The sequence below is a fragment of the Malaya genurostris genome, chromosome 3 (genome assembly GCF_030247185.1).
Source record: "Malaya genurostris strain Urasoe2022 chromosome 3, Malgen_1.1, whole genome shotgun sequence".
Lineage (NCBI taxonomy): Eukaryota > Metazoa > Arthropoda > Insecta > Diptera > Culicidae > Malaya > Malaya genurostris.
Genome location: NC_080572.1, coordinates 76,652,680 through 76,678,343, shown reverse-complemented (window position 1 = coordinate 76,678,343; position 25,664 = coordinate 76,652,680). Strand labels below are relative to the sequence as shown.

At 38.2% G+C, this 25,664-nt stretch overlaps 1 protein-coding gene across 2 annotated transcripts in view; it reads left to right on the top strand.

Moving 5' to 3' along the window:
* The window catches only part of LOC131438235 (uncharacterized), a 679,506-nt gene that overhangs the window by 132,766 nt on the left and 521,076 nt on the right, over window positions 1–25,664 (top strand). For both annotated transcript variants that reach the window (XM_058608110.1, XM_058608111.1), the window contains exon 2: window positions 6,610–7,495. In XM_058608110.1, coding sequence (XP_058464093.1) covers window positions 6,623–7,495 — 873 coding nt within the window. In that variant the 5' untranslated portion in view covers window positions 6,610–6,622. The remainder of the gene's footprint in view (window positions 1–6,609; window positions 7,496–25,664) is intronic.

Sequence of the window (25,664 nt, the reverse complement as noted above, 5' to 3'; positions counted from 1 at the left end):
CAACGATCGATTCCATTCAAACTCAATGTGCAGAGGAGGATGATGCCTAACTGACTTCACCAGAGAAGAGGGTGCTGCGCTGATTTTAGGTGCACAGTCCGATTTGCTTGAAAAACAAAGATCGAGGATCACATGAAGATCACATGGCTACTATTCAACGTGCTGAGTATTATTCGTGTGATTTGTGTGAATGCTATTATGGTACTTCATATCATCTGATATGTAACTGTCCCGCATTGACGCAACTACGTATCCGGGTTTTGGTTCTCCGTACATGGTTGAGTCTGTGTTTGCGGAGCTACAATTAAAGGATATCCTCTCGTTTCTCACCCAATGTGGCAAGGAGCTATAGTCAGAAGGGTTCATCTTTCTTCCTGGAGTGAATAAATTCTTTCTGTAATCATCCTAAATAAGGTTTAGCAGATTGTTCGGTATCCTTTATGGAGTACCGAATTTACTTCTGCTCGTACATACTGCGAATCGTTCTGCATTATTTCGGGAGTGCAGAATGGTGTCGCTTTTGTAAAATCTCCAAATCCTCTCGGGGCTGGAGGTTTTATAAACTGTGCATCGTTCATCAGAAAGAACGCACATAGTAACAAACCGAAATAGGTTTTACAGCAGACTGTTCGGGACCTCGTAGAGTTTCAGAATTTACTTCTGCTTCCACTAAATGTGATCCCTAGCAGATTGTTCAGCATCCCTTAGGGGTGGAGAATTTACTTCTGTTTTTTGTGTTTTTGTGTCGTCAATTTTTCCCATCCTCCTAGTCCAACCCTTACCATTTCCTTTCAATCCTTCCCTTTTATATATCGGGAAAATGATGCTATAAACAAATTGTAGGCAAGGCACAAATCTCCAAATATCAAGGGGAACGTGCCATTTGAGCCAATTTGTTCTGATTCCCTTTGATATATCGCTTACTACTTCCAAACCGTCGTCTATCGCAGGGAAATCCGATATGCCGGAGATTTTTCGTAGACAAAATAGGACACTGCTCGCTACTAATCAAAATTGCAATCATATATAATTGAAAATACGTGGCTTGATACATTCAAATCGAATCTTAGAAAAATTTCCAATCAAATAATGAAATAATAATAATAATTGATACAAAATATACTGAGCTGTAAGTGTTCAAAAATTGACCACATTTCTACGTGTATTTTTCCTTGAGTTTCTGATTTGCACCTCTATATCTATATATATAAAAATGCAGAGATCATTCTTTGTAATCGCATCACGTAAGAACGGATGGACGGATTGAGATGATTTTTTTTTGTTTGATCAGTTTTTACCCCCACCGGGTTCGTACATCAAAAAAATTAGGAAAACTTACCGGAAAAGTGGGAAAAACCCAAGGGGAGGACGCTTAGAACAATGTGCTAATCACACATTAACACAATGCGTTGGTGCATTTATCAATATTGGCACTTTCGTTTTCATACAGTTGCGGCACACAAAGGGCACAGTTTTGACAAGTAGCTGTTTTATGGAGCACAGCGTGGCACACTTATGTCGTTTTCGTTTTTAAATTGCACTACACTGGTGCAGCGAAAGCTGCACTGGAACCGTTCGTTTTTATCAATTGCACTACTCCAGTGCTACACTTTTTCTGCACCGATACCACTGGTGTAGCACTCATCAAAAGTTCGGTGTAGCTCTGTGCAATGGAATCTTTTATTGTAGTCAAGGGTTACTGTTTATGTTTTCATCATTTCTGTTCGTTTATTCATGCCATGGTGTAGCACTGCACCGGTGTAGTGCAGTTTAAAAACGAAAACGACATTAGACTCACAGTATATCACGGATGTTTTTAGAGGCACAATATAGTTTGTGTTAAGCGACTCTCCCCTTGGAAAAACCAATAAAGTTATTTTGTATGCACAATGGAATTTTCCACTGAAAAAGTCGCCAGTGATTGCTAGATCTACGATTGATGTTTGGCGCGCAACGAGTTTGGCCGTCGAAGAAAAGAATACTAGATCATTGAAAAAATCGTTTGGCGCGCTACGAGTTGTTTTGTGTGAAGATTTCACATGCATACTTGATGTGATGTGATTCGTCATTACGTCGAACCACGTGCTTAATTGGGTATCAAAATTGTTGCTTGAGAAAAAGTTTTGATATCATTTACCAGTTGATGAATTGTGTTCAATGGAGTCAGATAAATAGTATTGGTCATCATGGGGGCAAGATTACCAAATCAGACATTTTTTCAATGAATAAATGAAAAGATTGTACTGTAGAAGCTCTAAGGTCAAACTAAGAGATTTTCCTAGCCTTTTTTTCTTTCTAATGATTTAGACTAAGCGACTTAAACTAAGCGCACACAGTAAGTGACTATTAGATATCAATGTTCAAGATGATTACCATAAAGAATATTGAGACTGTGATTTCATATTGCATATTCTGTGAAGAATGATCGAACTGGTAAGATTAATAAATAAAATTTTAGCGTCGTTTCCAAGCAATCAAAAGTTCCGCAGTACCTGAAAATATTCACTAAATATTTGAGCTCTAAAGTACGCATGGTACGCTTTTTGATAACTTGAACGTACAGAACAGATTCTGAAAAAAACTTTCTCGCTGCTTAAAAACTGTACACACGTAATTATTTTTTTTCACGGATATCGGTACAGTTTTACTGACTTTCAAACAGTTGAAAATAAAACAGTTGAAGAAGGCTTTTTGAATATATTCACTCAATGAAAACTTATCGCCAGGAATTAGTATTATCTATTTTGTGCACAGCAATCAATTTGCACCATTATTTTTTGCTCCACAAATCTAGAAATTTTCACAGATTTTCGTCCGAAAATGATGTTATTTGACAGATCTATATTTCTGCTGAATATTTTAGTTATGTTTACTGAAATTCTTCATTATTTTTTTTAAATTTTCCGAATATTGGTAAAACGTCGTCAACTGAGTTCGTCAAGAGAAATGACTTTTCAGAGTTCACAGACCGTGTCAGTAAATGTATCGTAACTTTTACATAGGATTTTCCGATATTCAGTAGTTCCGTAGATAGATGACCGTAAGTTGAATTAATTTTAAGTATCTTTCAGTAAAAATAATATTTTACAGACCGTTGCCGCAAAAATTATTACCGAACACAAAAATAGATTTTTTTTGTGTATAAGAAACTGCTTCAAAGTTTGTTGTTCTGTCGGGCGAACATTAACGTATGAGTACCTGTTCCTAAAAAAACGGACTGTTCAGAATAGAAATCTGTGAATTCGTTCAATTTTTGCTTAACAGAAGAATTTCACACTAATTTTTTGTGATATTTCCTGTTTTGGGCTAAAGCGAATGTGTGCCGAATTTCGTTGATAGTAGGTTAAGTAGTTAGAAAGATAATGGAGAAAAACGTTAACCACATAGTCATAGGTTGACAATTCTGCTATCCATAACCATAAATTCGAACAATTAATTTTTGGGCGAGACGAAGTTCGACGGGTCAGCTAGTAGCAAATAAAGATGTGTTCCACATCAAAAAGTTGTTTATTTCATTCATGATTGGAAACAAAAAATTCTAACAGAATATGAGAAATGCATCATTACTCAGGTGGATTGAAAATGGTTTTGCCTTTCTCATATAGAAAGGTTATGCAATCACTGTGAAAACCGACTTTTAAACCGAGGCCCGGAGGGCCAAGTGTCATATACCATTCGACTCAGCTCGTCGAGTACGCAAAATATCTATGTGTGTATGTGTGTATGTAACGTTTTTGTGCACTAACTTTTCTCGGAGATGGCTGAACCGATTTCGACAAACTTAGATTCAGATTAAAGGCCTCATGGTCCCATACGTAATTCCTGAATTTCATCCGGATCCGACTTTCGGTTCCGGAGTTATAGGGTAAAGTGTGTTCAATATTGTACACCGTCACAAACTTCTAAACTGGTCTCAAAACTACACAAATCGGTAGTCATTATCAGTAGGCAACTAAACAAACTGTTTCCGGCTATCCTGGTTCCCGGTATCCGGTTACGGAAGCACCGGAAACAGTGATCATATATACCAAAATGGATCTCACTCACTTTTCTCAACGATGGTTTGACCGATTTCCACAAACTTAGATTCAAATGAAAGGTATTTTGGTCCCATACGGAATCCCTGAATTTCATCCGGATAACGGTAACGTATGTTGAATCCGGTAACGTATGTTGAATATTGTACACCGTCACTTAGACTGGCGGAACAAAAATCGTAAAAAATGTCTTAAACTGGACTCAAAACCGTTATTCCTAATCTTAGGCTCAAACATTCAAATCGTCATTTAGAGTGCGATGGCTAAATTGTATAAAATCTTCAAAATTTGAATAAAAACTAGTAGAGTTTGTACGTCATGTTAGTTGGTGGCCGTACGAACCGACTTCGATTATACCGGTTCTCGGGTTCCGGTGCTGGAAGTGCATGTAATACACTTCGTTTTCTTAAGGATGACCTACGCGAGCAAAGCACTGTTTCATTCTGTATGTTATAATAGTTAATGCACATACAATCTCTTGGTTTCTTTCAAGAATCGAAGAGAAAATTTTTGAATAGAATATTTTATACATGAGAAAGGCATCATTACACCACTAGGTGGATTAAAACAGGTTTTTAGATTAGCGTCACTCTTCTCATACGAAAAGCCCACGCAATTGTAAAGCACTTGATTTGAGAAATGATTCCAATTATGTAACATAAACGCTGAATCATGCCTTTGTGAACTACTCGTATCAATTTGAATAAATTGGTGTCACAAAACGGGCCCAAATTATTATCAGAAATTATCCTTATAAAAAGACAAAAAAAATTTTATTTAGACTGTTTCGATGGAAGAGAAAGGCATTATCACACCACAAAGTGGATTAAGAATAGTTTTTTTCACATATTTCTACTGTCGAAAGGCCTTATATGAAGTACATGAGCATCGTTGCTACGGTTAAAATCAACGGTTTAGGGCTCCAGTTACTTGCTCATCCACCTTGTTCACCTGATTTGGCTTCTTCGAACTATTATCTGATCCATAACCTCAAGTCAACTCTGAGAAATCGATGTGAGTTTCGTTTTGGAATTTTAGACCGCTACTTCCGCGACCTGATACCGAAACCTGTATAATCAGAATAAGTTTGTGTGGTCATCAACTAATATGACCTACAAATTTAGAAAATGTTTTCCGTTTTCCACGAATCTGAGTACGGGATCAATCTCGGGCCGATTCTCGAAATCTTTAACAAGTCTTGTGGATTTTTGAGCTCTAGAAATGGACATTTATGAGATCTTAGACATGTGCGACTGAAATGGCATGATAGTAAACGTTAAGAAATGTAACACAACAACCTACTCTCTGTCACAATGACCAATTTTAATTTAAATACCTAATAATGATAGTTCCAGTGTCTGTTGAAAACACCGGTAAAAGGCGCACCGAAAATTATGTACATTAGCAATCCTCAGTAACATGTTTTTTTTATCTTTGGGCCCCTCCCGAAACGAAATCCTGGGTACGGGTCTGGCACTTGTAATGACAAAGCTAGCCTAACAATGATCATAATTGACTTCTGTCAAAGATAATCTTTTTCATGAATCTACCTGCATTATTATCTTGTCTGAAATAGTGCGGTAGACAGTCTACCGGACGAGTTTTGATATCATCTCGCGCCAAAACATAACCCGGCAAAAGGTGAATGGAATGAAACTTGCATCGGTTGTTGTATAATTGAAATCGGTAAGACCGGTGCTACCATAAAACCAGATGCCTCGGCTTCACGTTCAGGGATTTACTTGAAGGCCCTATAACCTGGTTCTTTATAATAGCTTAGACTCATAAATATGAGCATGGCAATAATTATTCTTACCCCATCCAATCCGGAACTAGGAATAAATTGAGCATGTTGAGATGGAGAAACCTGCATCTCAGAAGCGATTCCGATTCTGTTTTGCTGTTTTACTATGGAACCGAGTGCGTTTGCAAATAGAACACGTACCGGCACGGGCCTTCGAATGCGTAAGGAAATAGTTCTGCTTGGCGAAGAGTAGTGTACATGCAGGTATGGAATTGACAAGCATTGAAAGTGCTATCTCAGTGGTCCTATTGACAATTGAGATCCCGAAGCATCAGTTGATAACTTTCATGACGCTAGGGCGAGGGCATTGTTGGGAAGTTGCTCGGGAAGACCAGTTTGTTCTTGCCTTGTGCTCTCCAGCCAATGCTGATTCAAGGTGCCAATGAGATGCCAGTCCAAGTGCAACGCAATATGTGTTGGAAACAGACTTTGAATCGATTTTCCAGCTCAACGCCGTTCACTTTGCTCGGACACTGAGGTGCCAGGTAGGAATCAAGGGAAAGAAGTTAATTTTCGAGCACTCCACAATGATCTGCACTGTTTGTTGGCCACTGAACAAGAACAGCGCATCAAGCAGAATCATTGAAAATTATTAGTTCGTTTACCGGTTTATAGGATTATTTACAACGATTGCATTCAACGGTGCTTACGACAATTGTTTCCGGAACCATTTGTCGCATTGAACCCCGGCCAAGTCCATTGTCACTCACTAGAGCTTTCTGTTAAACAACAGTGTATAATTAGCATCTCTCTTCTCGTATTTTGCAGAAACGACGGGACAATGTCCGACCCGCAGCAGACACCGATAACGACTCCTCCCCGCCGGTGCAATGAGCACCCGGCGTTGGCCGCCGCCGCCTTGCTGGGCAATCTTCACGGATCAGAGTCCTGCAAAAATTCCCCAAATGCACCACGTCGGCTGGATGCACACCATCACAGTCTGTTCGAGGGGGGCAGTCAAAGTGCACAGAATTCACCGTTGCCGAACCGACGACTGGACAAATTACAGGGTGTAATACGAGACAAAAGCTCACCCCGGTGCGGCCGCCGAGGGGTCCCGGACGACGGCGATTTTACCGATTCTCCCATCGTTTCGAGACGGTTCAATCAAGTGCAGGACTGTGTTTGTGCCCAGAAGCTACGTGCCACGGAAAGTTTCAACACACCATGCGTGCATCGAATGGAGAGTGAATTCCCCAAAAACACCTCGTCACCAATGATGGCCATGCGAAAGCGGGTCGAGTCGGACTGCAGTTGTATGCGGAAAAGCATCATTCGAAATCAGTTCAGTTCCGGTGTAATAAAGAGTGAGTGCGCAACCGGAATGGGCAGTGGGGCAAGTTCTTCCTGTGAAAATACGCCACTGCTGCGACGAAAGGAACCATTCCCACCGGGGTCACCGGCCAAAGGGATTCTCGGTGAGCCGGGGGTTTTCAGCTCACCGATGCACACCGGCAAACTGCCGCTGGATCACACAAATTACGGTGGTTTCGCTAGTCCGGCCAAAAGTGCACTGGGGGAACCGGGAGTGTTCAGTTCGCCGGCACGAAGTGTTTGTAGCCCGACGGGCGAAGAAATCGGTGACGGTAGTGAGGTACTGGCGAACGATCAGACCATCGTGGCTGGATGGCTCAAATTCCGGGACAACAAGAAGGTAGGTGGATTGATTTTTAGGAGCAGACCACAGCAGCGCAGTTGGTAATTTTTTAACGCATGTTGTAGCTATCGAAAAATCCAGTTGTTAATACAGTGGCGTACAAATTGAAACTCGATTAAACCTCGCCATTATTCCAAAGTCTTAAAGATTGCATTTTGCTGTGATTCCGCCGCATTCGGTATGCTGTCGGGAAAGTGCACCCGCAAGTGCTGCTGCAAACGTGACGAAGAGCATCCCAGCTGAACACCACCCCCACGCTACGATAGCAGCGCCAGGCGAGGCTGGTTCCTGGGCCGAGTTTTACCAATCCGGTGCCAAATGTGCCACATCTTCCAAAAATGAGACAACTGTGAAAGTTGTTATGTTCTTCTTTGTATTCTCGGGACGATTGCGGCAAGAAATGCTCATCTGGGATGCAACGCGCGGGAAAACAAAGTGCAAGAGTTCATGTACTCTACCAGTCAGTGCACGTTGCGTCTGCCGGTCTCTGTGTATGTGTGTGAGTGTGTGTCTGTGGATTGTGGCGCTTTTTCCAGCATCCGCCATGTACCATCATGTACATTTGAGCTCTATTTATTTATTCATTTGATAAAAAATGTTATAACCATGATGTTCCAAGGAGCAGTAGTCGGGTGCATCGCCGCGCCACGAACGTTCGCAAGCATCCGAACGTGAACCTCTGGTGGTGTGGCCGTATGTGTTCATACATTTTTATTGATTCCCTTACGATGCTGATGCTCGAAAATATAATCATATATGCAAACGTACACGAATAACTTCAAACGGAAAAGGTTTGTTTGGCCGTAGGTTGTCCCCGGCAAGACCACAAGTATGCAATCATAATCACATGGAAACGATGTCCTCGTATCGTTTTATGTCGCCTTTATTATCGCACCCGGAAAGAAAAACCCTTCCCTCGGTAGTCTCGGTTCCAGTCAGATTCCGGGATGCTTCCGGACGACGAGATAACTGGGTCCATCAGCATAATATGATGGATGGGTTTATTTATGGCCGCTATGTAGTGGAAATAGCCGTGTTTTTCATAACTTAGTACAGAGAAATCAGATTACGGGTTGAAGACATGCAATGAGGGGTTGTGTTTTACATTGATGTTTTCATTCAATTTCAATTTCTATTTGATGTTATTATTTTTAGCATTTGCTTCTTCGCTTCGTACGATGCCAATCGGATTGAGTTCGTTAGGATCAGCTTAGTACGTAAGGATGATTGGATAACCAGAAGCTTGCAGTATGCTGTTGGAAAGTTTCTTGTTGTAACTATGACTGGTTGAAAGCGTAATTGCGGATCTTGACTACAGTCTGTCAAACATAATGGTAGCGAATATAACTTATTTTTGCTACCGGGTCAAACTTATCAATTTCATATCATTCCTTTCGATAGCCACTTAATCTGCCAAGCGTATGTCTTTTTTCAGTGCGACTGTGGAATCGGCTGGCTGTTGTCACGATCCCCTTCGATGTGCATGAAACTTTGCATGCGTGATCCGTATGGCAAATAAAATATTTTTCTCTGGTCTAGAGATTTTTTTTACTCAAGATTAGTTTTTGAATAGCGAGCGCATATGTTTTGAGCAACATTACTATAAAATTAATATAACTTTGAATCTACAGCTGCCAAGAAAATTTTGTTCAAAAGGTAGTTGTAGGCAATGAATTGAACTTTAAAAATAATATATATATATATACAGAAAAAAACTTTCGGTTTCTCAATAAATCAAAAATAAAAAATTTTTGGAATCGAAAAAAAAAAAATTTGATGCCAAAAGTCTTAGAATTGCATGAAACGTCGAGATTTAACCTTAACCGTCTAACCCATATCTGATTCAGCTCAAATTTTGTATGGGGACTATTTTCGTAGTGCTCAAACTACCGCTGCCTTACGAAATTAGGGGGGATCAAAACTATTCGCCCCCTTATATATATATTAGAGCGGTACAAAACAACGTTTTTTGTCGGTTGTGTCACTTATACCATCATATCTTCGGAACCAGAAATCGCAGTCATTTGATCTTCAAACATGATCAAATGCTCAATAGTTGCTTTCAAATGAGTCTAAGTTTGCTAAATTCGGTTCAGCCGTCTTTGAGAAAATTGAGCGCGTAAAATACAACACGTTTTGTCGTTTACTTCACTTATACAATCATATCTCCGGAACCAAAAGTCACAGCCATTTAATCTTTGAACTTTATCAATGGCCCGACAATAGCTTTCAAACGAGCATAAGCTTGTTAAAATCGGTTCAGCAATATCTGAGAAAATTGAGCGCGTTAAAATAGTTTTGAAAAGTACACACACGCACACATTAAGATTTTCGAAAAATAGGATTTTAGAGGAACAAATGTGTCTGAGCAATTAAACATTATTCTCCAATCTACGCTCAATGGGAATACAAAGTGTCATTGTAAAAACTACCGTAAAAAACGTACTTAATTCACTTAGCAGTGAGATGATACCTTTTTACCTTTTTTTATATATATATATATATATATAGGTATAGAATTCGCTCAAACTTTAGAAAAATTTTCCGAGGCCCGACGAACTGAGCAAATGTCTGTGTGTGTGTGTATGTGTGTGTGTCTGTATGTGTGTTGTCAACGAAGAGGTCGAGATCTCAGAGATGGCTGGACCGATTTTGATCAAACTAGTCGCAAATGAAAGGTCTCCCCATCACCCAGAACGCTATTGAATGGTTTTGAGAACTTTTTGAGTTATACGAAGTTTTATGTCAAAATTTATTGACAGTATCTGTCACACTTGACCTTGAAAACAGAATATGTTTCCAGACTTAGATTGGGCACGGAAATAGCTTTCCAACAAGCCATAGATTGTTAAAATCCGTCCATTTTTAACGGAGATATCGACATTTTTGTGTAAACGACTTTTCCCTCTATTTCAGCAGTAGGAGTTTTGTGGATTGTATGAGGATTGTATGGGAGAAACGTGAAACACGATTTTTTATACTATTACATACAATTGTTTCTAAGTACTAAAAAGACTGTGTACAGCATCCTTTTTCATGACATTTTGCTTCGGACCGTTTTTAGCACGGTTCGTTTTTGCAACATAATCGTTCGAATATGACATATGTAAACCATTTTTCTCGTAGATGGCTGAACCGATCAAAGATTCAAATGAACCATATAAGATTCAAATAAAAGGTCTTGCCTTTTTGTCAGATCCAACTTCCGGTTAATTAGTACAACGATGTCCATTTCATATAAATTAATCAGGTTTATCGGGTTTGCAAATTTGTTTCTCAAAGATCAATCATTTTCTCAAAAAAGGCCGAATCGAATTCGTAAACAATAGTTCAAATTGAAAGACTTATGATCGCATACAAAATTGGTGAATTTTACCGGCTTCCGATTCTGGAATTACAGGGTGATGAGTTTTTAAAGTTCAAACCGATATAGAAGTTAAACTCAAAACTATTGCAATTTGTTCGTCATATTAATTTACGGTCGTATAAACCGTTTTGGGTTATGGTGGTTCTATGGTAGAATACCATAGGCTCTGGAAGTACCGTAAATAATGACGAAAATTATAAATAGCAACTTACTTCTACATCTCATGGAATGTTCAGCCGATTGTCACACGTTTAGATTCAAACTCGATCCGATTTGCAGTTTCAACGTTACAGGGTAATGAGTGATTAAAATTTCAAATTGCCGCTTAAAACGACGGTCATTGAAATAATGAAGCCGAATTAAACACCGAAGAATATTCATGCAAAAAAACATATACGAATTGTTTAAAAAAAGATATCATCTCACTGTTAGGTGGATTAAACACGTTTTTTGTATCAATCAGCATATATTTTCGGAAATGGGTGTAGCCGAAGTCAGTTAAATGCGCCTAATGGATGTTAACCATTTTGACGTGAACATTCCAAAAGGGCCTAGAACAATTGTCAGATTCTCTTTGTTTGCTTCCTCTTTCGACTATATCAGCATTATTATGCAATTGTTCGTTACATATCTGATGCTGTTACAAAGCTGGGGATATTTTCTTTCATTCTACATGCAAATTTTGTAAGTAAACGTGAAAATTTAAGAGTTATTAACAGAAGAGTAAGTAAACAATTCTCATTCGTTTATGTGCCTCTATAAAATGATTACGTCGATTTCATTAGATTCGAAATTTTTGAAAATCAGTGTAGCCATCTTAAAGAAATCGTAGTGTGTTCCACATAAAATTTTTGAGTACCTTCCGGGATCGAAAACCGAATACCGTTAAAACTGAAATAAGTTTATTTGGTCATCGACTCTCAAAATCTGTGAACCTGATAAACCCGATAAATTTATGCGGAGTTTTTACACTAATCACCCTTTATCTCTTGAACCGGAAGTCATATCCAATTAAAAACAACAAGCAGTTTTTTTGGGACCTCAAGATCTTTTACAAATTTCCAAATGGTTGTCATAATTGTATTGGACACAAAATATGTCGAAATGATTATAAATCTCTTGTTGAAGAAAAATTAACAAAATGATGCTCTCCTCAAGATAAAAATTGATAAGATGAATTAGAACCTTATTGTGAAAAAAAAAGTTTCTGTTAAGTCTGCATAGTTTCGGCTGCCTCATAAAATTGTAGGTCAGTGTGAGTAGTTTTCTTCATTTTTAGAAAAAAAAACAATGATATGAAATCCAAAACTTACAAAAACGTTATGCAAGATTTATCTATTTGAAATAAAAACAAAACTTACAAAGATTGGAATATTATCATAAATGTTGCGGAAATACAACATTACATACGCAATGAAAACAAAACTTAATCAGAACAATTGTGTTTGGTTTTCATTCTGCTGAAATAATGAGCAGATCTGACATCACTTTTGAACGAAAGGTTAAGTTCATCAAAGCTACTCTCATGATACTGTTTGAGCAACTTGTTTGTACAACTCCAACACATGGGCTTGCCAAAATAATACCTACAGTGCGTATCACAAATGTCGGGCCCGTTAAAACGAATCTTTATACTGTATTGTTACTTAATTCAACTAGTTTGTTCAAAATAAAAATAACCTATAATATTTCTCTCTGAAATATTCACATGTTACAGTATACCGTTATTTAAATAATATAAATCATTACGTTGCATGAATCATTTTCTGTTCAACTCACTGTTACCATCAATGCCATATTAGAAAAATTGAAGAAAAATTCATTTCGAGATTTTTCAGGTTCAATAAAACATTAGTTTGATCAAAACCGTCTGGAAATTTTAAGTATGCATGAATATACGTATTTTAAACATCATTCCGATGATTCTCTTTAAAAATAATAGATTGTTATTTTCACAGAAGTTGGTGTACAATCATCAAAACACGTTAATTCAAAGGCGCTTGAAAATGTCATGCGTACGAATACATGTTTCATCATAAAAAGCAGTTCGTTGTCGATTTTTCATTTACAAAAACACAAAAGATCAATTCTACAATATGTAGCATTATCATTTTTCATGTGCAGGTTATTTTACAAGAGCTATGTTTGTGCTAAGAGCAGTTGTATTGAAAATCAAATGTGAAACTGATTTCTTAGAACATAGGTTTGTTATGTTTTTGTAAACGTCATTTCATTTCTTGTTTACATTTCACGAGTTTCACAATTGTTGTTTGCTGATTTTATTACTGCCTCTGTGATGGGATCGATGCATGAGTTTTGTATCAGTTGCACAATCATTGTGAATAAATGTTCGTAATAACGGAAGAACTTAAAGATATGTTGCACAACACAGAAAATTGCGCTTTTTCCACAACACAACAGTTACTAGCATAGTAATATAAACTTACTTGATAAATTGCACAATCAGTAGAAAAATACAGGACAGCAACTTAACATGCTACTTGGGATATCATCCTGTAACTCCGGAACCAGAAGTTGAATCCAAATAAAATTCAGAAACCTTATATGGAAGAATAGGACTGTTCATGTAAGTCTAAGTTTGTAGAAATCAGTTTAGCCATCTCCGAGAAAAAATAATTAAATTATTTTCACACACGTATTTGCTTTTCTCGACGAACTTCTTCGAATGGTATAAGGGTGTAAGAAGTTGTGTTCTTCCAGCCATTATGGTTGCAAGCAGTATAAATAAATATAAATATTGAATAATTTTGCTTTTCCCATATTGAAAGGCTATGCAATCACCGACTTTTTAACCGAGGCCCGGAGGGCCGAATGACATATACCATTCGAATCAGCTCGACAAACTGAGCAAATGTCTGTGTGTGTCAGTCCGTGTGTTTGTGTGTGTATGTATGTATGTAACAAAATATGCACTCACTTTTCTCGGAGATGGCTGAACCGATTTTCACAAACTAAGATTCAAATGAAAGGTCTCATGGTCCCATAGCCTGCTATTTCATTTTATTTGGTTTGGATCTGACTTCCTGTTCCGGAGTTACATGGTAATATGTGAAAATTAGGAAAAAAAGTGTGCATTCAATTTTCTCAGAAACTGCTCAGTCGATTTTCACAAACTAAGATTCAAATGAAAGGTTTCATAGTTTTCTAAAAATTTCTAGAATATTTTGTTGCGATCCAACTTCCGATTCCGGAACTAAAGCGTTATAAGTGGAAAACTACCGATTTCATTACCATTTTTTCACAAAAGAGGGTCAAAAACAGGTACAAATCCCAAAAAACTGTCTGATAAATTCTTCTAGCTTGCAGAGCTGGTTAGTTTGTGGGTATAAAAGCTTATTTCGGCACTATTGGTTCTCGCTTTTCCTGTTCCGGAAGCACCGAAAGTGGTGCAGAAAAACTTTAAAAATAGAACTAACTTTGATTTCTCTGCGATGCACAGTGGTTCAAAGCCCAATTTCATGCTCTTAATTGATAACTCATAGAAACGAGGTTTTTGAGGTACAGTATCTTCAGCAAAGTTGCTCATAATGATAGACACCGTCTCCTGACAAATTTTGTTTATATGACTACTATTTCTATTTATTTGCGGTCAAACTATAGTAGACCATTACATTGTATTGATTACATTTTCTAAAATAAACATTAATGTGCATTATGTTCTAGGACCTAAGTCGTTTTGAATTAAAATATTGTTTGAGCTGGGCTGGCGTCGTTGTAAAGTCAATTGCTCCGCAAAGCTTATTATAAGTTGACATCATTTGATTTAATGGGCCAAATTTAGCATAGTTGGTACGATAATGACTTTTATAGACTTATTTTAACCGGCTGTTCGGCCATCCATGGAAGTTGACCATCAATGTTAACTTCCCTCTCTGAGCAGCCTAGATAGCCGTGTAGTGTCGGTAGCGGTTTCCCAACTGCTAAGAATAACGCTACGGTCCACCTGTACCGGTGGTATAAGTCCACCAAACAGGTAAGCCGTGTGGCATCCGGCGGAATTATTTTTTACCAAGAATTGATCCACTGGTTTCCTATTCCATGTCGTAAAAGGCCACAAAAATAGGAACTCCTAAGTCAAGGTGTATTTCCGTGCCGATGGCTGAATGGCTGCAGGAGGTTAAACATTGCAGTCGTGAACGGAATATCTTGGGTTTTTCCCTTACTGGATACACGCAATGCTTAGCAATCAACTTCTTTGATCATCGATTCGGCAGGCCAGAGATTAGAAAGCTGAGTGTCTGTGGGTGTCCTCAAGGTGGTATAAGCATTAACACTCTCTTTGATTTAATGCAGCAAGCCCTGCGATCTGTTGAACAATGGTGTTGTCAGGTTTGGATTATCTGTAAATCCGGGCAAAACATCAATGGTGCTTTTCACTCATCGTAGGATAATTACAGGAGCTCGTCCGTTGCAGTTCTTTGGTTCAGGAGTCACTGTGGTCGATCAAGTTAAATACGTCGGGGTTATTCTTGACTCAAAACTGAATTGGTCTGCTCACATTGATTTCAGGATTAAAAGAGCTTGCATGGCTTTCGGCCAATGCAGACGAGCTTTTGGAAAATCATGGGGACTCAAACCCAGATATATTCATTGGATCTACACAACTATCGTTAGACCAATTTTAGCATATGGATGTCTTGTATGGTGGCAGAAAGGAGAAGTCGCGACAGTTCAGTCAAAGCTAAATCATCTCCAAAGGATGGTCCTAATGGCGATGACAGGAGCATTCACGACAACTCCTACTGCTGCTCTAGAGGCGCTACTGTGCATTAAACCACTACATGTGTTCCTAAAACAAGAAGCATTATCTTGTGCATACCGTCATAGGGTTACAGGGCTTTGGAACAGTAACCCATTAGAATATGCTACCAGTCACACTCGCTTGTGGTCTCAAATGGTTCCGTGGGATGAGTATTTACTCGCTCCTAGTGACCTAACTCTCACATGCAGTTTTCCTTTTAAAACATTCAATGTGAGCTATCCTCTTCGTTAGGAATGATTGTCTGGTTGTCTGGAACGACAACTTGATGAACACATAGTTTGTTTTACGGACTCTGTTGAATGGTCGTGCTGGTGCTGGTATCTACTGTCGTGAAATAGGCTGGAGCAGTCTCATTCACTTGGTAGATACTGTACTGTGTTCCAAGCAGAAATCTACGCAATTCTGTGTGGAGTACAATCGGCACTTCAGCAGAGGATCTGTGGTAAACGTATTTATTTTTGTTCCGACAGTCAGGCAGCCTTAAAAGCACTCAGTTCGAATGACTCACGGTCGAATCTAGTGATCGCATGTCGAACTCAAATTGAAGACCTCAGCATTTCAAATGCTGTTTACTTCTTATGGGTACCCGGCCATTCTGGTATTACTGGAAATGAATGGGCTGATGAGTTGGCTAGAGCTGGTGCAACGAATGATTTCGTTGGTCCTGAACCAGCTTTACCACTTTCAACTAGTTGGATAAAGCACAAGATACGTTCTTGGGCTGCATCCAAACATGCCAGCTACTGGCGCAGCTTGCAAACTTGCGCTCAGACAAAGCATTTCTACCAGATTTAGATCTGAAAATGTCAAAGTGTCTACTGCATTTCTCCAAGTATCATTGAAGTGTTCTGGTCAGAGCTCTGACTGGACATTGCAAACTCAATTATCACATGGCTACTATTCAACGTGCTGAGTATTATTCGTGTGATTTGTGTGAATGCGATTATGGTACTTCATATCATCTGATATGTAACTGTCCCGCATTAAGGCAGTTACGTATCCGGGTTTTTGGTTCTCCATACATGGTTGAGTCTGTGTATGCGGAGCTAAAATTGAAGGATATTCTCTCGTTTCTCACCCAATGTGGTAAGGAGCTATAGTCAGAAGGGTTCATCGTTCTTCCTGGAGTGAATGAATCCCTTCTGTATTAACCTTAAATAGGGTTTGGCAGATTGTTTGGCATCCTCTGGGGGGTACCGAATTTACTTCTGCTCGTACATACTGCGAGTCGTTCTGCATTCTTCCGGGAGTGCAGAATGGTGTCGCTTTTGTAAGATCTCTAAATCCTCTCGGGGGTTGGAGGTTTTATTAACAGCAGACTGTTCGGGACCTCGTAGAGGTTCAGAATTTGCTTCTGCTTCCACTAAATGTGATCCTCAGCAGATTGTTCAGCATCCCTTAGGGGTGCAGAATTTACTTTTGCTTTTATGTGTTTTTGTGTCGTCAATTTTTCCCATCCTCCTAGTCCAACCCTTACCATTTCCTTTCAATCCTTCCCTCTTATATATCGGGAAAATGATGCTAAAAACAAATTGATGGCAAGGCACAAATCTCCAAATATCAAGGGGAACGTGCCATTTGAGCCAATTTGTTCTGATTCCTGATTAGATAAAGTCCAGATGAATCAACCCGATGTGTAACGTTGTTATGTATGAATGAAACCATTAATTGTTCTCGACGCCCTTCTAGTGTGTGGATGTCAATGAGCATGCAACGAGCTTTGTATGATGGTAAAGGAAATCTTGCCCAACCTAACATACGGAGTGCAAATAATAGGAATTGCTTTTGAACTAATTCTATACGTTCCTTGTGAGTGATTGAGAATGGGGACCAAACAATGCTACAATATTCAAGTATAGACTTTACGTAGGCAATATATAATGTTTTAATCGTGTAAGGATCGCAAAAATTATAGCTGAAGCGTTCTATAAATGCAAGCATGTTATTAGCTCTGCCTATTATCGTATTATAGTGATCGATGAAAGTCAACTTTTTATCTAAAATTACTCCTAGATCTCTAATTCTGATACATCTTTCTACTGTTTGATCGCCTAGTTTAATTGTGATATCTGGTGTGTTTTGTTTCCTACTGAAAGCTATTAATTTACATTTATTGACGTTTAGTTTCAAAGGGCTATTGTTACACCAGGCATGGAACGTTTTCACTTCATCTTGAAATACCACCATGTCTACATCAGTTTTTATTTCTAGAAAGAACTTCATGTCATCGGCATAAATCAAAACTTTCATGTGTTTTAAAATAAGAGATATATCGTTTACAAATAAAATGAATAAGAGAGGGTCTAGATGAGAACCTTGTGGAACTCCTGAGGGTACTAGGACATGGTTGGATATCCTCCCTTTAAATCGAACCATTTGCTGACGATCAGTCAGATACGACTCAAGCCATTTGAGTAGTTCAGGACCAGTTTCTATTTTTTGTAGTTTGAATAATAACATAGGTATATCAATGCGATCAAATGCTTTGCTGAAGTCAGTATAGAGAGCTTCTATGTAATTACCCTTATCCATAGCAGCCAGTGAGTAAGTAATTGACAAATTCGAGTAAATTTGTATTAGTCGAGTGACCCTTAAAAAATCCATGCTGCATATTAGTGATTCTATTTTTAAATTGATAAAACATTTTTTCATTGATTATCGCTTCAAAAAGTTTAGGAATGCAGGAGATAATGGCAATTCCTCGATAATTACACACGTCTGATTTTTTTTCCACTTTTGTAATCCCCCTAATAGTAAGATATATTTTCAATTTATTTGAGTTTTTCATGTTTTAAAAAATTTTGTATCATTAAAAATTACACAACTTTCTCGAACATACTATGCCGCTATTATTTCAGTTTAATGAAATAGAGCCATTTTACGTGTTTTTTTTTTGGTGCAGATGAGACTGCTTACATATTAAACTACTTCAAAAGAGATCTCATGCCATGGTTGAATTACTCGTTTGCGATCGTCTGCAGGCGAGATATGTTCTTTTCAAATATCCTTGTGCTTGACATTCGCAATGATAAGGTTCGTTGTATGTCAGATCAGATTTCAGTATATATTCATTACCATGTTAACGCTCGCAATAAATGATTTTTATGGACATCGAAGTCTACAAATAGAAAAGTTTAGTAATCATTACAGACGTTTTTTGAAAGTAAGATAAGAAGCCACGACGTATTTTCGTTCATGCAGAACACTAACTTCGTTGATACAAAGACATTCCCAAGTACTGTGGGAGAAAGCTCTGCAATTTTTGCATTTACTTTTTCCACTTCCTGTTTTGTTAGTTCCGTGTTTTCCTTTTGAAAGATGATTATTTTGGGCGGCAAAGGGAAACAGATGAAGGATAATTGTTGTTCCAGATTATCCAGCCTTCTTGCTCAACAATCAATCGCAAGGGAACCAAACAGATTGCAAATAATGTACAGTAAGGAAGCGCAAGAGAGTCGAAATAAATCAATTCGCAAGTGTATAGGCAGTTCCATTCGCAAAAATTCAATCATTTAGGGATGTATTCAAACGATTGCATTTAACGTCTGATCCTGTAATAGCATTATCGAATAGAGTAACAACCGTAACCAAAGTGAGTGTGCTCCATCTTCCCGATTATGCAGGTGAATTAGTTTTAACACGCTAGAAGACAGCAATACCTTATTTAATACATATAGCTAATAAATGTCTTACATGGAAGAGCATTTTTCAATAAAAAAAAACCCAATGTTTGAACACAATTTAAAAAATTAAAAAAAATATCTCCTCCACCATTTGTTTATAAACATATTCGAAAGTATTTTCTATCAAATGAAAGAAACAGATTTTATTCATTTGCTCCAATGTTAGATATAGCAGTTTAAAAATGACCAGTTTTTGAACTAGTTTCGCTCATAACTTCGGTTCAGAAAACGCTAGATGAATGCGCTAGTCATCAACAAATTCGTTTCAATAAACTGTAAAAGATATTCAAAGACACCAAAAACGAGAAGTGAAAAATAAGAAAGCTAGAGCAAAAAATCAATTTTTTTAGGATTAGAATAGAGTTGCTCTATTGAAACAGCTGTAACACTAAAACTGTTAGAGATACTACAATAGTGTATTCGGTAAAGTTGCTTCTTATAAGTTTTCCTACAATTTTGCCGAAGGATGCAGTCCTCTATCTCAACACATACGGCAAATAACTACTCACTACTAAACACACACTTGACACACCTGCACCATCACTCAAAATAACTATTTCAACCAAATTTTTAACTATACGTAGCAAACAACACTTTGAAATGAAACTTTTTTAAGAGCAGCACCAGGACACCGCATCGCACTCCCAGTGATGCCAACTCTCCAATGAAATACATGCATGATCTCCAAATTCAAAAATAGAAAATAAAGGATATATGAATACTAGATATTAATAACAAATTAGTATTGAAGTAAGAGTTCAAACTACTGAAAAATAAATGTAAATGAAACATAACATCTCCAAACTCACCATGTGCAAAATGTGTTCCTTGAAACTATAGCAGAAGAACTAACGCAGTCGTACTGCACTGTAGAATGTGTCGGCTTTACTCCTGATAGTGAAAACGATTTTTCTTTGCATTTTCCCCTGGAATCCGTCTGACACTCCTGCCACTTTAGTTCCAAATAGCTCGAAGCGTTGGCCTAGACAAACGACTTTTTATCATTGCATGGGGAAGCCCCGGTATGCATGTATGCTTTCAAGTTGCAAAAGAATGTTTTTAATCCTGCGGGGGGAATTTTCTTTCGGCAGTATGTTTTCATCCGGCCTTCAGAGCAACCGGAAAACCTGTAAAGGTATTCTTATCTTAGAGCAGACAGCAAGAAAAAAAATATTTCACAAGGTTTTTCCCTCAAGAAGGATTCCGACGAATCTCTGCACCTTGTCTTTCTTTAGCTTACCGTGGCTGCTTTTCTTCTCGACCAAGGAAGCCACAGTGACACGAAGCAAAGATATGCACTGTTCCTTTATCTGGTGATTTGCTTCTTTGCTTTACCAAAAGCCGGCGTAGGACGGATGTACTTGTGGAGGATCCCATCGAGCAGAGGAAGACGGACTGCCACATTCTTCTCGGTGCCAGACACTTGAATCCCATTGATTTGCATTTAGATTGTAAATGTATGGATTGATTCGGTAACGGAATGCAATCATTTTTCCCCCTTGCGAATAGAGAGCTCCTATTTCACTCGTCAGTGCTTCTATTAGGACGAAACGTGTCCGTCAACTTCCACCAGCCACCGTCTGTCCCTTGGACGACTCGTAACATACCACCGTTCGAATCCGGTTTTTATCTGGTTTTCAAGATCCGATAGACTGACTGGAGCGCATAATCCAGCCAGCTTTGAAGCAGAAAATCAACTTTGAAGCCGATACAGTCTAGCGAAATGAGGGTCACATTTTGAATCGTTGTCTGATGGTGGATGTGAAATTTTCCACGCTCCAAATCCACAGGGAGTTTATTAAATTACCTCAACGATACAGTGATTTGTTTCCGGTGTAAGTCGCCGAACATTCGGCAATGTGGGCTTATAGTGGTAGTAATTTGAACTTGGAATGTTTGGTAGTTGAAAAGACGGACAGTGAAGAAATTTAATTTTTCACGTTTCTTCATCACCCACAAATCAAAAAAATTTTCGATAGACACCAATGCATCAAAATTGCTGACTTGTATTTTTTATACTACGAACTCGTGTCAACTCAGACACTGAAGAGCCCTACAAATTGTAGGTAAATTTCGAATCTGATCCAAATACGAAGGATGAAAGTACAGTGTAAAGAAAGGAATACTCAGATTTTTGCATACTAGAGTACATTTACATACTAGGGTTAGATTAGGAGCTAGCTACGGCTTTGTGATTTCGAGCACAATATATATTGAAGATAAATCAAACCTTCAATTGACTTTCAACGATTTGTGTTTTAGTCTAGTTAAGACGTAGAGCCGTCTAACTCTAGACAATTAAACTTTCTTTTCATGTGTTTCCATATGCAGGGTAGTTCAGTTGGCAATACAATTTTCCAGGCTAACTCCTAAGCTATGGGTTTGAGTCCCGTCTCTGCGGTAACATTTTCGTGGTTTTCATAACATAGTTGCATTGGCATGCCATTGTCAAAATGTCACAGTTGAAGGATATATTTAATTTGATCACAATGCGTAGATTGAAAGACAAGTAATCGGCAAAATAATATAGCTACTCTACTAATAAGATGACCATTAGTACAATAGCCCTATTCTCCAGTTCATAATTTTAGTTTTGTTCTTGTCTATTATTATTTAAAGGTTTGTGACTCAGTTTTATACATATAGTTAAATGTTCAGTCTACAGTGGTAACTTTGCAGTTCTATTATTCGTATTGATTTTTCCGTGAGGATATTTGCTTTAAGTATTCTCTTCAGACTTTCAGTGCATTAGCAGTTTATGTGGAACTACTAATTCCCTCCTCGCGGTTCAACATGAACTGCTAAACAGATATAGAAATAATGTAACAATTTTGCATTTTTTTAACTTTACCCGCTTTTTTCGGTTCAACTTGCTTATTAAAGATAGCTTGAACGCTCAACAGCTCATTGTTGAGTCATCGACGAACAAAACGGTGTTTGAACGATAAGGATCAGATTTTCATTATTTCTCATTGAATAGCACCAAGTGAAACTGAATATATTAAGCAATGTTCAGGAAAGAATGGCCGGCGTTTTCCAATGGCGAATCATCCATTTCTTGAAATCAGGCAAATCCATAATCCCGGATATTTTGAACTTTTTTCTCACTGCGTTCATCGATTTTCAAATGATTAAATTTCATCTATAAATTGACATTGTTTTCTTTGGCAAAATTGATCGTAATACACTGATAGGAATGGAATAGTGTTGACATTTTGGTAGTTTTGCGTTAGTTGGCAGATGTGGTTTTTCCAGCGAAGAAATACATATTTGTGAACCAAATGGTTTGCATTGCATTGAAAAATATGAAATAATGTCTTTTAAATGTTAACGTCTCGGTTTCTGTATTTGTTCCATTACCTAACGAAATTTTCTAATAATTTCAATAGATGCATTTGACATGGATCAGGGTCATTTAGCCAAAAGCCGTTTCGTCGAATGACATTTCGCCGAAAGGGTTATTTTGCCGAATGACATTTCGCCGAATGGGCCCCTCTCGCCGAAGGTCATTTCGCCGAAAAAGTTATTTCGCTTAATCCAGCAATCGTCTTAAAATCGTAATTGAAATTTATTTAAAATGAAAGCAAATGAAAGATGATAGCATTAACGCCCGTTTTGTTGACCTACAATTGTACTTATTGAATGAAAATTGATTCTTGTACTCTTGAGTTCCCAAAAAAACTTGTTGGCTAAGAGCTACTACGCATCAAAGCAATTACATAGGTGTATCTACCTGGCAAATGTATGTCCTAACTAAAGCAAAGGAACCTAGCTTTGAGTAGACCGGCAAACGAGGTGGTTACAGGTTTATATGCAAGAGTCCGCCGCTTCTGATGGCGGATCGGCGGCCGACATAGCTGGCGTCGCCTCGGCGGCTTTTTGTCGCCGAGCCATCTTGGCTTCGGTAATGTGGCTGCGCCATATCAGTTATACAGCAGACATAACATACAGTAGACATGACCCTTTCGGTAAAATGACTCTTTCGGCGAAACGACTTTTGGCGAAATGGCATTCGGCGACACGACTTTCGGCGAAATAACCCGTTCCCCTTTACATAATGAGATTAATAAATTCTCATAATTTTTCAAATTTAATTTGTTCGCATCTTCGACTTTCTGCCTTTCTCATATAGAAAGGTTATCCAATCACTGTGAAAACCGACTTTTGAACCGAGGCCCGGAGGGCCGAGTGTCATATACCATTCGACTCAGTTCGTCAAGTACGCAAAATGTCTGTGTGTGTATGTGTGTGTGTGTGTATGTGCATATCAAATGAAAGGTCTTGAGGTCCCATAAAAAATTCCTGAAAATTATTTCGATCCGACTTTCGATTTGGGAGTTAGGGGGTAAAATGTGCAAAAAAAAAGAAAATATGTGTTCTAACTTTTCTCATAGATGGCGCGACCGATTTTCACAAACTTAGGTTCAAATGAAAGGTCCTGTGGTCCCATCTATAATTCCTGAATTTCATGCGGATCCAACTTCCGGATCCGGAAATATAGGGTAAAGTGTGTTAAAAATTGTATACCATCACTTAAAATGGGGAAAAACCTTAAAATAATTTATAAATCGACCTCAGTAGACGGTCAAACAAACCGATTTCGGTTATTCTTTAAAGAATCGAAGAAAATTATTTTGAAGAATACCACAGTAATACATGGATCAATAAGTCCCGAGACTAACAATGAAAAATACATTTTTTTTGCAAAATTTTTTTTATCCATCAACATAATCACCTTTTAGGGTGATACAATGGCTACAACGTTTTTCCAATTTTTCAATACCATGTTTATAAAAAAATTTATCTTTCGCTTCAAAATAAGCTTCAGTTTCAGCGATGACCTCCTCATTTGAGCCAAATCTTTTTCCCTGGAGCATTTTTTTAAGATCAGCTAAGAGCCAGTAGTCACTGGGGGCTAAATCTGGTGAGTATGGGTTCGTTTAATTTCGCCATTGTTTTCATCAACTTGTGGCAGGGTGCATTTTGTTCCATCGAAAGCAATCGCGGCACCCACTTGGAAAAAACCTTTTTCATGCTCAAATTTTCATGAAGGATAGTAAATACACTTCCATATGATATCTGTGTCATCTCAGCAATCTCACGGAGCTTCACTTTGCGATCTTTCATTATAATTTTTGTCACTTCACTCACATTTTCCGGTGTAACGGCTTCCACAGGTCTACCCGAGCGTTCTGCGTCATTTGTGTCGGTACGACCACGTTTAAACTCGGCGAACCACCGACAAATCGATGCTTTTGATGGACAAGAGTCCGGATAACATTTTTCAATCCATTGTTTTGCTTGCACGGTGTTTTTACCCATTAGAAAACAATGTTTTATCAAAACACGAAACTCGGTTTTTCCATTTTTTAAACAAACTACAATACGACTTTACTCTAACCTCGATAACTCAGCTGTTTCTGGTCGGATCGACTAAAAATTATGACCCGTTTCAAGCAAAGGTTAGTACTCTAGAAAGACGTGGTTACTGGTTTACTACGAGCGTCATCTCTGCTTTAGTCTCGGGACTTATTGATCCATGTGTTATTATACATGATAGTATGATTGATATGAGAAAGGCATCATAACACCACTAGGTGGATTAAAACAGGTTTTTTATCAGGTTTTTTTTACGGTTACTTCTTCCATCCAGAAGAGTTTGGTTGATTCGTAGTTCGGTTAGCATCAAGCAATCATGTCCATGGCCATTACATCAAGGCTATGATTCGATTTAGCTTTAAATTTGAATAGGAAATTTTGTTGATGTTATGAAGTTTTCGGGTACAACTGGTTTGTGAAATTCAGAGGTAACCTTTTAGACACCCTAGTGAATACGAATGAAAAGAATTGGCCAAAGCTAGATCCAGGAACTGTACTCGACCACTGAATATCGATATCCAGCAAATATCAGGCTCAGGACCTAAATCAGAGATATTATAAATCGAGGTCCAAGGCCAGAATAACACCTTAGATCAGTAATATGGGAAGGCTAGATCCAGATCCTGGTACACCCAGATTTGGGTCCTGATCCATGAACTGAATTCTCGGGCTGGATTTCGAAGCAGAATTTGGAAGCTGAATCCTGGATCTGTATTCTTGAATAGAACTCTATACCACGTAACTGAACTGTGGTCCTGGATTCTAGTTAAAACCAAAGAATTTAGATTCTGATTTTCTGAATTTCAGTTCTTGGTCCAGAGATCAGTTCCAGCTCTAGAATTATAGACTTGAAGTCCGGAGCAGTATCTAATCATGAATTCTAGAACTGAAATCTAGAAACTGATTCTGGACCGGAAATCTAAAACTGAGTTCCGATCTGAACCATAATTTTAG